The following is a 13,657-nucleotide window of genomic DNA, read 5'->3' on the forward strand; positions in this document are numbered from 1 at the left end:
TTCGTTTGAAGTCTAGTGTCACGTCATGTAGAAGAAAAACTACAAAAAATATCAGATAATTCGATCCATGACGAGTTTACATTTTGTTTTATTTATTGTTAAAATAACAAACACTACCAGCATTTTTTTAATATCAGATTATGGGATATTCAATAAATAACAAATCTATTCACGTATTTTAATAGCCCAAAATCAAATTATTCTTAATTTTTCCTTATTGATAAAAGAGAAATTCATTATCTGTAGTTGGAGTGAATGTCTATCATCTGTCTATATCTTATCACAAATCGGGTGCAAGAATGAGACCCCTCAACATTTTGATGACTAAGCGGGTTGTACTCTCTGGTAAGTGAGATGGTGTTGTTGTGTTTGATTGACTGTCCGGTTTGATTATCTCATGTTCATGCCAATGCAAATTTGCGATTTAAAACTCAAAAATTCTTTATTATAATTTATTATATAAAGGGTGATTTGTTAAGAGCTTGATAACTTTTTTTTAAAAAAAAACGCATAAAATTTGCAAAATCTCATCGGTTCTTTATTTGAAACGTTAGATTGGTCCATGACATTTACTTTTTGAAGATAATTTCATTTAAATGTTGACCGCGGCTGCGTCTTAGGTGGTCCATTCGGAAAGTCCAATTTTGGGCAACTTTTTCGAGCATTTCGGCCGGAATAGCCCGAATTTCTTCGGAAATGTTGTCTTCCAAAGCTGGAATAGTTGCTGGCTTATTTCTGTAGACTTTAGACTTGACGTAGCCCCACAAAAAATAGTCTAAAGGCGTCAAATCGCATGATCTTGGTGGCCAACTTACCGGTCCATTTCTTGAGATGAATTGTTCTCCGAAGTTTTCCCTCAAAATGGCCATAGAATCGCGAGCTGTGTGGCATGTAGCGCCATCTTGTTGAAACCACATGTCAACCAAGTTCAGTTCTTCCATTTTTGGCAACAAAAAGTTTGTTAGCATCGAACGATAGCGATCGCCATTCACCGTAACGTTGCGTCCAACAGCATCTTTGAAAAAATACGGTCCAATGATTCCACCAGCGTACAAACCACACCAAACAGTGCATTTTTCGGGATGCATGGGCAGTTCTTGAACGGCTTCTGGTTGCTCTTCACTCCAAATGCGGCAATTTTGCTTATTTACGTAGCCATTCAACCAGAAATGAGCCTCATCGCTGAACAAAATTTGTCGATAAAAAAGCGGATTTTCTGCCACTGATTTTGGTAATAAAATTCAATGATTTGCAAGCGTTGCTCGTTAGTAAGTCTATTCATGATGAAATGTCAAAGCATACTGAGCATCTTTCTCTTTGACACCATGTCTGAAATCCCACGTGATCTGTCAAATACTAATGCATGAAAATCCTAACCTCAAAAGAATCACCCTTTATTAAACCATATAAGGAAGACCCCATAGCCTTTTTAGAGTGCTGGTTTCCTTTAATTGGTTCCATAAATGAACTCCGAAATTCGCACAGATAACAAATTATTAAGGTTGGTATTAAGTTCGAGTTTAGCCGTCATTTTCACGATTACTTTTCTTTAATAATGCATTTATGGAATACAAACTTTGGGAAAATTTGCTTTGTGCTATTCCCCATCAAGTTATAATAAAATTTACAACAAATATGCATATTTGTATGCCTTTTTACTGATTAAGTTTTCACTTTAGCGACTAAACTCGAACTTAGTACTCACCTTAAATGAATGATAACATACTAAAAAGCGGGATACATATGTCTTAAAGTATCTTTAACCCTCTAATACCCAATTTTAGGTAGCTGATGCAATATTCAGGATTTGTCACAAACAAGCTAACAAACAAAAAATCTATAAAAATCCGGTACATTCTGTAGTTAACATTTTTTTGTAGCCGTATTTCTTTAAAGCATTCCGTTTTATTGAAGAACACCTAAAAGCTGACTTGGGGTTTTAATAAGGAACAGTGGACAGGCAACTTTCTCTGTGTTTATATGATGTATTGTATGATTGAAATAGTTTGTAGTTTGATTAAATAACTTTATAAAATATATTTTCAATGTGTGTAAATTCATAAAATATTACAACTAAATAAGTGAAATATTCAATAAGGCCTCATGTTTAAATACAATGTAAACCAATTTTAGTTAGATACATTGAACCAGTTCTGGAAGTCATCAATTAAATATTGGGCGTTTTCATTCCTCCCAAAAGAGAATACACTGGAGTTTTCTCGGAATCGCCATTCCATATAAAATGGTGTTGAGATTACACTACTTCAGCTAGGAAGCCCTCAGTGTCCTCGGTAACTATACCATCAATATTATAGAAAATTGCATGCAACGAGATGACAAAGCATGATGCACCCAGAGTCCAGAATAAAGCAGCGCCGGCACCGACTAAAAAGAGTATGGGCACCGATGCCACATTTAGAGCCATAATTTGATGGGCTGTTGACAACTGGTGACCAAATATGCTTACGGGAGACTCGGCCTTTTTCACCTTATGACTAGCATAGGCCACACCAGCTATTACTATCAAGATCAATGGTGAAGTGATGCTAGAATGGAAAATATTTTCGTCATAAGGATTCTCTAGAGCTATGACACTCTCAGGCATTTTACTTACAGGCAATATATCATCAAGACAATGAAAACAAAGATGTAATTGCTTTTAAAGTAATCCAAATTGCGTACAAAACGACTTGTTAAACGTGGCATGCTTGCAGCAGTTTTAAAATTGTCAGTTTTCAAAAATTCAGACCATGGTCGAATGTATTTGCGTGTCAGTTGTATCAGCTCCAAGGGACTGGGTATTTTCTGAAATTGTGTAAAGTTGCTAAAGTCAAATTGAGATTTGGGCTCAGTTTTTGGGACATTCATATCGCCGGACACGTCAATTTTTGTTTCTTCCATTGTGTAGTCTGGATGCTGGAAACCTAAGAATGATGATTCTTTGTTTTGATGTGTGATGTCACCGTGGATGCTTGAAGACACGTACGTATTTGATTTCTTCGTTTATTTTTTTTACAAAACACTCGCTATTCGTTAGATATCGTTGCAAAATAATGATATATAAGAAATGTCGTATTTGATAAAATATATTATGACAACTCGACTTGACTGATATAAATTTTCTTAACTCTTTGTGCCTTTTGACCAGTGTTGCCAACTCTCCAAGGCCAAAAAGCACCAAAAATATCCCAATAAACACAGGATGAGCGTTTTTCAAATGCAACAACTTTTCAGTTTGAGGGTAAATATAATTTTCAACATAAGGGCTGTTTTCTTTTTGCACTGATTACAACTTTTGTATGGCAATCGTTGCACTGGTGTTCTATCCAGAACATCTATCAGTGCAAGTCGCACCAGAGTCACCATGACATGCGAATTTTGTAGTTGTCAAAATATGAGTTGGCAACTAAAGTAATACTCGGAAAGAACACATCTCAAGTGAATGTCACATACAGAAAAGAAGAAGAAACGAACATGGATAAATGGTAAAAAGTAAATAAACAAATACTAATTTGTTTGGATTTTGCGTTAAGTGGGTATTAAGTTCGAGTTTAGCCGCTAAATCCGTCGTTTTGTCACGATTACTTTCCTTTAATAATCCATTTTAAGGAATACAAACTTTGTGAAAATTTGCTTTGGGCTCTATGTATAAATTTATGCTTTTTTTGCTGATTTAGTTTTCACTTTAGCGGCTAAACTCGAACTTAGTACTCACCTTTACTCTCGTGGAATGTGTAATATTCAAAAATTCAGACCATGGTCGAATGTATTTGCGTGTCAGTTGTATCAGCTCCAAGGGACTGGGTATTTTCTGAAATTGTGTAAAGTTGCTAAAGTCAAATTGAGATTTGGGCTCAGTTTTTGGGACATTCATATCGCCGGACACGTCAATTTTTGTTTCTTCCATTGTGTAGTCTGGATGCTGGAAACCTAAGAATGATGATTCTTTGTTTTGATGTGTGATGTCACCGTGGATGCTTGAAGACACGTACGTATTTGATTTCTTCGTTTATTTTTTTTACAAAACACTCGCTATTCGTTAGATATCGTTGCAAAATAATGATATATAAGAAATGTCGTATTTGATAAAATATATTATGACAACTCGACTTGACTGATATAAATTTTCTTAACTCTTTGTGCCTTTTGACCAGTGTTGCCAACTCTCCAAGGCCAAAAAGCACCAAAAATATCCCAATAAACACAGGATGAGCGTTTTTCAAATGCAACAACTTTTCAGTTTGAGGGTAAATATAATTTTCAACATAAGGGCTGTTTTCTTTTTGCACTGATTACAACTTTTGTATGGCAATCGTTGCACTGGTGTTCTATCCAGAACATCTATCAGTGCAAGTCGCACCAGAGTCACCATGACATGCGAATTTTGTAGTTGTCAAAATATGAGTTGGCAACTAAAGTAATACTCGGAAAGAACACATCTCAAGTGAATGTCACATACAGAAAAGAAGAAGAAACGAACATGGATAAATGGTAAAAAGTAAATAAACAAATACTAATTTGTTTGGATTTTGCGTTAAGTGGGTATTAAGTTCGAGTTTAGCCGCTAAATCCGTCGTTTTGTCACGATTACTTTCCTTTAATAATCCATTTTAAGGAATACAAACTTTGTGAAAATTTGCTTTGGGCTCTATGTATAAATTTATGCTTTTTTTGCTGATTTAGTTTTCACTTTAGCGGCTAAACTCGAACTTAGTACTCACCTTTACTCTCGTGGAATGTGTAATATTCGAAGGAGACGATTCGGCCACTGAGTCGATCTAGCAATGTCTGTGAACAAAATGTGTAATCAAAGGCGAGGTCGCAATTTTAATTCAATCCATCCAAAAGTTTCATCAATCATGGAGGGGGCAATATTATGGTCTGGAGGTCATTTTCTGGACAAGTTATTGACCCGAGTCTTCAAAAACATTTGCCTCATATAATATTGCCATAACAATCCCGAGAAATCCGTCTGCATGGATTATTCAACGCGATCACGATCCCCGTATCAAACAGCATGGCTATGGTATCAACTATTAACATTTATCATTTATCGTTAAAAGTTACAAAACTGCAAAGATTTTTAAATGTATGAGACACTTATGGTGTTTTCTTTTCTGAAAAAATTGATTTGCCTTAATTTTTGTCAGTACAGAATGCACATTTTTAAAATGTTGCCAGCAACCTAAAAAAATGCTATAATTTCAGCGGGCTGAAAAGAAATCAAAGGAGAAAACAGGGCAATCGCAGCACTCTCATTTGTCGGCAGTGCTGAAAATTCCCGCAATTTGCATTTTCGCACTTTTGCCTATTGGCCATAGTCCAACAAGATGTTCTTTCCTGTAAAGAAGTCGAATCACTTAACTGTAAGGTCAAAACAACTTCATTAAATGTTTATCCATTGTTGGACAAGGGAAAACACAAAAAATCTTTGCCCTCAATACAATATTTTTTTCAGTGTGTTTATTCGAATCATGTGAAAACCTGAATAAGTGAGAAATTATAAATCTTTTTTAATGGCCTTTGTTTAATTTTAAATTATTTATAAGGATCGATCTTATGTTTAAAGTTGTACATTATTATTCCCTCCATCATAGGATGGGGGTATATTAACTTTGTCATTCCGTTTGTAACACATCGAAATATTGCTCTAAGACCCCATAAAGTATATATATTCTGGGTCGTGGTGAAATACTGAGTCGATCTAAGCATGTCCGTCGGTCCGTTTGTTGATATCACGCTAACTTCCGAACGAAACAAGCTATCGACTTGAAACTTGGCACAAGTAGTTGTTATTGATGTACGTCGGATGGTATTGAAAATTGCATATCGGACCACTTTTACGTATAGCCCCCATATAAACGGACCACCAGATTTGGCTTGCAGAGCCTCTTGGAGGAGCAAAATTCGCCCGATCCGGTTCGTGGTGAAAGTATAAGGTCTCTAACAACCATGCCCAAATTGGTCGATATCGGTCCATAATTACATATAGCCCCCATATAAACCGATCCCCAGATTTCACTTCCGGAACCTCTTGGAGGAGCAAAATTCATCCGATTCGTTCGAAATTTGGTACATTGCGTTGGTATATGGCCGCTAACAGCCATACAAAAATTGGTCCATATCGCCAAAAATAATCTATCAAAACTTTATTTCTATAGAAAATATTGTCAACATTTTATTACTATAGAAAATTTTGTCAAAATGTAATTTCTATAGAATATTTTGTCAAAATTTTATTTTTATAGAAAGTCGAAATTTTATTTCTATAGAAAATTTTATCAAAATTTTATTTCTATAGAAACTCCTCAAAATTTTATTACTATAGAAAGTTGTGCAAAATTTTTATTTCTATAGAAAATTTTGTCAACATTTTATTTCTATAGAAAACTTTTTCGAAATTTTATTGCTTTAAAATTTTTTCTCAAAATTTTCTATAAAAAATTCTCTCAAAGTTTTGTATCTTTTCTCAAAATTTTATTTTATTTTGTCAAAAAAAATTATTGAAAGTTTTTTCAAAATATTATTTCTACAGAAAATTTTATCAAAAAAGAAATAAAATTTGTCAAAATTTTATATTGTGGATGACATTCTTTGCTGAAGTTTCTATGCAATCCATGGTGGAGGGTACATAAGATTCGGCCTGGCCGAACTTAAAGCCGTATATACTTGTTAATTTTCTTCGGATGAAATATATTTATATCTTTTTAGGATCGTTTTTAACAAATTGAAACCTAAACTTTTTTGCCATGTTTCTTTCATTATATTAGCATTTTATTTATTATACATATTTCTTTATATCCATATTTGTACTTAATAAATACATACATACATACATATGTTCTCGCATTGTTATAATTATACCACCATTTTCATGAAGCTCCGTTAGCTAAAGAACTTTAAAATGTTGCCTAAATATAACATACGCCAGTTAACAACTTAACTGTCGACAATTTTTTCAGTTTAAATTTTTCTTTCTGTTAACTGAAAGTTAAATTCTAACGAAGCTAAATGAAAATGGCCGTAAATTGTAATTTATTCATTTTTAGGAGTCAATGAAAAACAACTATATACGGCCGTAAGTTCGGCCAGGCCGAATCTTATGTACCCTCCACCATGGATTGCGTAGAAACTTCTACGAAAGACTGTCATCCACAATCGAATTACTTGGGTTTTGGTATCTTAAAACTTCTTAACATCGTTTTTTAAATTGTGAGTTAGTCCATACGTGGTATATATTAAACAAAAAAGTTATGTATAGTTAAGTCTACAAATAATTACAAATCGATATGGACTTTTTGCACGGTACGTAGAGAGCCAGAATTGAAATATGGGGGTCGCTTATATGGGGGCTATATACAATTATGAACTTGATATGGACCAATTTTTGTGTGATTGGAAATCGATTTATCTGAGGGATATATAACTATAGACCGATATGGACCTAGTTAGGCATGGTTGCTAACGACCATATACTAGCACAATGTACCAATTTTCAACTCACTCGGATGATTTGGCTTGGTACATTGGCTCCTCCAAGAGGCTCCAAAGCCAAATCTCGGGATTGGTTTATATGGGGCTATATATGATTATGGACTGATATGGACCACTTTTGGTACGGTTGTTAAATATCATATACTATCACCACGTACCAAATTTCAAGCAGATCGGATGAATTTTGCTTCTCCAAAAGGCACCGGAGGTCAAATCTGGGGATCGGTTTATATGGGAACTATATATAATTATGGACTAATAGGAACCAATTCCTGCATGGTTGTTGGATACCATACACTAATATCACGTACCAAATTTCAACCGAATGGGAAGAATTTTGCTCTTCCAACGGGCTCTGGAGGTCAAATCTGGGGATCGGTTTATATGGGGCCTATATATAATTATGGACCGATACCGACCAATTTATGCATGGGAGTTTGAGGCCATATATTAACACCACGTACCAAATTTCAACTGAATCAGATGAATTTTGGTCTTCCAAGAGGCTCCGGAGGTCAAATCTGGTGATCGGTTTATATGGGGGCTATATATAATTATGGACCGATGTGGACCAATTTTTGCATGGATGTTAGAGACCATATACTAACACCATGTACCAAATTTCAGCCGGTTCGGATGAAATTTGCTTCTCTTAGAGGCCTCGCAAGCCAAATCGGGGGATCGGTTTATATGGGGGCTATATATAATTAAGGACCGATGTGGACCAATTTTTGCATGGTTGTTAGAGACCATATTCTAACACCATGTACCAAATTTCAGACGGATCGGATGAAATTTGCTTCTCTTAGAGGACTCGCAAGCCAAATTTGGGGGTCCGTTTATACGGGGGCAATACGTAAAAGTGGACCGATATGGCCCATTTGCAATACCATCCGACCTACATCAATAACAACTACTTGTGCCAATTTTCAAGTCGATAGCTTGTTTCGTTCGGAAGTTAGCGTGATTTAAACAGACGGACGGACGGATATGCTCAGATTGACTCAGAATTTCACCACGACCCAGAATATATATACTTTATGGGGTCTTAGAGCAATATTTCGATGTGTTACAAACGGAATGACAAAGTTAATATACCCCCCATCCTATGGTGGAGTGTATAAAAAAAAAAAAAAAAAAATAAATAGAATGAAATAAATATTGTAAATAGTTTATTATTTAGTATAAAGGTGGGTATTAAGTTCGAAACAGTATAAAGTTATACCTCTGATGCAAATTTTATTAAAACTTTATGGGGAATATCACAAAGCAAATTTTCATAAGGTTTATTTTCTTTATAATTAGAGAAAAATAATAGTGAAAAATGGCGGCTAACTCGAAAAAGATAACTTACAGATTATCTACACAATTATTGAAATTCAAGATTGCTCATTGTCTTAATTTTACGGTTCTCCGTGAATTTTAATAGAAGACTGAATGTTCCCTTTAAAGCCGATGAAGAATGTAAAAACTTCAATTTCTTTTACATTGTCGTCAAATTTCCATGAAATTTCGTAGTTTGAAAGAAAAAAATGGAGCTCAGAAAAGCACGAATGCCTTTGCGGTGAAATTTAAAATTGTTAAGAAATTCAGATCTGTTTTGTGAGAAACACGGATTTATTAAATATTTACGTTTTCTTTGTGTTAATTTTTTCCTGTTTTTAGTTAGATTAACAAACGTACACAAAAAATTATTAGAGTTGAAACTTTCTCAAAACACAATATTCCCATTAAGTTTAAATTGGCTTTAGTAACCTAGAGGGTTCACTGATTTTGAGTGTTTGGCGAAAATAGTATTTTTAATGGTTACTTTTCGTTAATAGGTGGCTTAGCACCTTCTATACATCAACATCGGTACAAACAACAATCGATCGTTTTTTGAATAATTCCTTGTCTACGTCTGGATGTTTTTGCAATTGAATACCAAGTGTGTCATCATTCTCCAAAGCAACAAATATGCGACCAGATACGATAATTCGGATTGTTGAAGACCACCATTATGCCCAATGAGTGCCACACAAAAGACAATTGAGTATTACAATTTTGCATTCCATTTTCAAATGAATACTTCCATTGGAACATCCGAAATTATTTTAGCTTTGACGGCGGCAGTGGAAACTGGATTCATTTTTGTAATCTTTTTTCAACTTCACTGTTGAGTTGTTCAACGAGTCTGTTTTGTTTTTGTTTTGCCTCATCTCAATAAAGCTTGTGGAAAGGTAGACAGCAAACCCTCAATGAGTTATTATTTCGAGAAATAATAACTTTTATGGTTTAAATTTATTATTAATTTTCTACCGCGTATTTTTATTTGTAAACAATACATTGAATTTGACAGCTGGGGGCCAAGTGTTGCCAATCAAAATCGAAATTTGAACTGATAACATTTTTGCGTTTTCTTTTAGCACTGGTTATCAGTGCAAAAAGAAAACAGCCCTATAAATTCAACTTGACTTGAAATAGCTCATCTTCAATAAATCTTCAAACTGTTTGCGAATTACTTCCAATTTGCCAAAATGTTGACGAAATCTTTGAAAAGTTGTTGAAGACAATATGAGAAAACTTTGACAAAACACTACCCTAAAATGCAACGAAAAACCCATGTGGTTTTCAATACTTATTTGTGCAACGAAGTTCGTGGTCAATTGCAAGAAATAAAAAAATGGAAAATTTTAGACAAATAACCAAATAGTTTATAAAAATAGGTAAGTGAAAATAAAAAATGAAATAAAACTTTAAGGAAGTCACTAAATGTATATCTCTTTGCAGAAAACTAAAATTATGGATTCTACGTTCTTGAAAACATTAAAAAGCTGACCGATGAAAAATGGTGGACAATTAACTGGAACTGCTTCAAATAGTTTATAATAATTGGTACGTCAATATGAAAAATTAAATCAACACTTTAGAGAAGTCACTAAATTTAAATCTCTTTGCAGAAAACCAAAATCTTTGGATGCTACATTCTTGCAAACATTAAGAAGACGACCAATGAAATATGAGTGGCTTATCGACAAGAAAAAGTTTCCAGAAACATTACATTGTTAAAAACAACAAATTGTTGAAATCAACAACTTCTGGATGAAAATGGGCATCACATCGTCAGTTTAATTCATATGTTATTATCAGTTTAAAATGGATATTTTGTGAATTCCTTCTGCTGGAAATCAATTCTAACACGCGGTCCAGTACGTTCCTAATTTCAAATTGCCCACAGGTTAATAAATTTTAATGCTGTTTTATGACACCAAAAGGAAGGAAAACGAATTATCAATGCAAAAGTGTTTACTAATAATGTTTAAGATATTTAAAGTTTTGTTGTTTTTTTTTTTGTTCTTATTTGTTGATATGTTTAATAAGATTATTATTTATCGATTGGTATTGTAGTGTATTATGTAGTGTAGTGTATTATTATATATTTTATTTTGATAAAATGAATAAATTATACAAAATTCATAGAATTTTGGCTTTGACTTTCAATTTGAAGTGGGGATATCATTCATACAAATTTAGGTTGAAAAGTATTTGCAACGATGTTAATTTTGAATTTGACTCGCATCGAAAATTGTTTGACAAATTATTGAGTAGCGATGCATTTCAATTTGAGGATAACACTTGAGATATTATTGCTAATGTGTTGAATTTCACTGTTGAGGGTAATGTCTGTTTTTTGTTGAAAACGCGATTTTCTCAACAATTTCTCAACTTGAATATTACCCTAATCCTTTGAAAAAATGTTTGGAAAATTGTTGAAATTTAGCATTTTTCAAACGTTTGTGTTTATTGCGTTGTAAAAATTTGCTTTGGGATATTCCCCATCAAGTTATAATGAAATCTGCAACAAATATGTATAATTGTACAACTTTTTTACTGATTTAGTTTTCACTTCAGTGAAAATTAGCGGCTAAACTCGAACTTAATACTCACCTTAAACTCGAACTTAGTACTCACCTTAAGGCAATTGGCTCAAGCGGCACCCCGATAAACACAGGATGAGCGTTTTTCAAATGCAACACCTCTTCAGTTTGAGGGTAAATATCATTTTCAACATAAATTCAACTTGACTTGAAAAAGCTCATCTTCAATTCATCTTCAAATTGTTTGCGAATTACAACCAATTTGGCAAAATGTTGACGAAAACTTTGAAAATGTGTTGAAGATAATTGGAGAAAACTTTGACAAAACACTACCCTGAAATGCAACGAAAAAACCACATGGTTTTCAATACTACTTTGGACAACAAAGTTCGTGGAAGAAATACAAAAATGTGGAAATTTTTTAATAATCAATTGAAATTGCTTATAATAATTGGTAAGTAAAACTAAAACACGAAATGAAAACTTTAAGGAAGTCACTAAACTCAAATCTCTTTGCAGACAACTAAAATATTTGGATGCTGATTCGTGGACACATTAAGAGGCTGGCCGATGAAAAATGGTAGTGGCTTATCGAGAAGAGAAAGTTTCCATAAATCAAAGTGCAACCAAAAAAACTTGGTATTTATGCTTTTCCATATCAACAACTACTGGATGATAATTCGCAATTCACAAAATAACAAATTAAACCGATGATGCGATATAAATTAAACTATCGATGTGATATAGTTTAATTTATATCGCATCATCGGTTTAATTTGTTATTTTGTGAATTGAAATTGCTGGAAATTTATTCCAATTATCTGGACATCAAGTTCCTGAAAATTGCCAGTATTTTAATAACAACAATTTTGTAACACCAACGTTCTTGAGGAAATCACGAAGTACGTGGTCAGTTGGAAGAAATACAAATTGGTAAGTCAAAATAAAAAGTGAAATGAAAACATAATGGAAATCACAAAACTCGATTGTTTTGCAGAAAACTAAAATCATTGGATGGTATATTCTTGGAAGATGTTGGCCGATGAAAAACCGATGAAGGAAACAACAAAGAAAACTTTTCAGAAAACTTACAAAGTGCAATCAATTAAACCAAAGTGCAACAATTCCTATATCAAGAACTTCTGGATGAAAATGTGCATTACATCAATTTACATCCCGTCATCAGTTTGATATTTTGTGATTTCCTCTTGCTGGAATCTATTCTAACACACAAGCCAGCAAGTTCCTCGATAGTAATTATTTCAAATTGCCAGCATATTAATGACACCAACATTATGGAGGAAATGGAATTATACATGTAAAAATGTTTAAGATATTTAAAGTTGTATTCATAGTTTTATTTATTAATACTTTTAATAAGATAATTACATTTTGATTGGTATTATATTATTATTTTTATATATTATTAATGTTATTTTTAAGATTATTATATTTGTTAACGAAAAAAATAATAAAATTTACAAAATCCCTAGAAATTTAGTATTGACTTTCAGTTAGAACTAGGATTGACTTTCATACAAATTGTGGTTTGAAAGTATTCGCAACAATGGTAATTTTTTATTTTTCTCACATTGAAAACTGTTTGAGAAATTATTGAGTAGCGATGCATTTCAATTTGAGGATTACAATTGAGAAATTATTGCTATTGTGTTGAATTTTACTGTTGAGGGTAATGTCTGTTTTTTGTTGAGAACGCGATTTTCTCAACAATTTCTCAACTTGAATATTACCCTAATCCTTTGAAAAAATGTTTGAAAAATTATTGAATTTTAGTATTTTTCAAACGTTTGTGTTTATTGGGACGCTACAGAATTTAGAGACGAATTCTAATGCGTCTTACAGACTATAAGTTTTTCCGGACGGAATGTCGGTGTTTGTAAAAAATCTTACAGTGTGTCGGATCAATACGACTTGTCGGCGATGACTAAATAATAAGTAAATGTGTTATCGATCCCATAAACATGCAGCAGTATCGATTATACCTTCGGACTTAACTTATAATGTGCACAATATATGGGATATGTTCGACACGAGCACTGTCGTCCGGAATAACTGATAGTCTGTAAAGCGCATTAGGGGAGCAAAATGTAAACATCGATAATAGCGACTCCAAGAGTTTTCGTTAGCAAATAGCGGCTAGAGGTGCATATAGGCTTTTTGGGAGAAAATGTAAATAATTGATATCATTCTAATGGAAATTTCACTAGCAAAGTACCCATGCAGAAATTTTTCTGAGGTGCGTTTTTGTTACAATACTCTTACATAAATCCCAGAATACAATTCTA

At 33.4% G+C, this 13,657-nt stretch overlaps 1 protein-coding gene and 3 long non-coding RNA genes across 4 annotated transcripts; 3 read left to right on the forward strand and 1 right to left on the reverse strand.

Moving 5' to 3' along the window:
* Positions 1-2,005: 2,005 nt before the first annotated feature.
* On the reverse strand, positions 2,006-3,325 carry LOC142241182 (prenylated Rab acceptor protein 1). The gene is made up of 2 exons (XM_075312927.1): positions 2,615-3,325; positions 2,006-2,546 (listed from the first exon to the last, which is right to left on the reverse strand). Exons 1-2 carry the CDS (start codon positions 2,899-2,901, stop codon positions 2,255-2,257), a joined length of 579 nt encoding a protein of 192 aa, XP_075169042.1. The 5' UTR covers positions 2,902-3,325; the 3' UTR covers positions 2,006-2,254.
* Positions 3,326-4,506: 1,181 nt separating this feature from the next.
* Positions 4,507-5,517, forward strand: LOC142241184 (uncharacterized). Its single transcript, XR_012723518.1, has 2 exons — positions 4,507-5,026; positions 5,209-5,517. It is a non-coding gene; the product is annotated as an uncharacterized LOC142241184 (long non-coding RNA).
* Positions 5,518-9,838: 4,321 nt separating this feature from the next.
* LOC142239308 (uncharacterized) lies at positions 9,839-10,731 on the forward strand. The gene is made up of 3 exons (XR_012722986.1): positions 9,839-10,199; positions 10,264-10,368; positions 10,434-10,731. It is a non-coding gene; the product is annotated as an uncharacterized LOC142239308 (long non-coding RNA).
* Positions 10,732-11,407: 676 nt separating this feature from the next.
* On the forward strand, positions 11,408-12,847 carry LOC142238419 (uncharacterized). Its single transcript, XR_012722720.1, has 3 exons — positions 11,408-11,805; positions 11,871-12,284; positions 12,349-12,847. It is a non-coding gene; the product is annotated as an uncharacterized LOC142238419 (long non-coding RNA).
* The last annotated feature ends 810 nt before the right edge of the window (positions 12,848-13,657 follow it).

This window comes from Haematobia irritans, chromosome 5, assembly GCF_050003625.1.
Source record: "Haematobia irritans isolate KBUSLIRL chromosome 5, ASM5000362v1, whole genome shotgun sequence".
NCBI lineage: Eukaryota > Metazoa > Arthropoda > Insecta > Diptera > Muscidae > Haematobia > Haematobia irritans.

Excerpts from the sequence above, each read along its gene's own strand:
- LOC142241182 (XM_075312927.1), bottom strand. The coding sequence starts at position 2,901 with ATGGAAGAAACAAAAATTGACGTGTCCGGCGATATGAATGTCCCAAAA. Across the intron at positions 2,547-2,614 it reads GTCTTGATGATATATTGCCT|CATCACTTCACCATTGATCT; the intron begins GTAAGTAAAATG and ends TTTCCATTCTAG.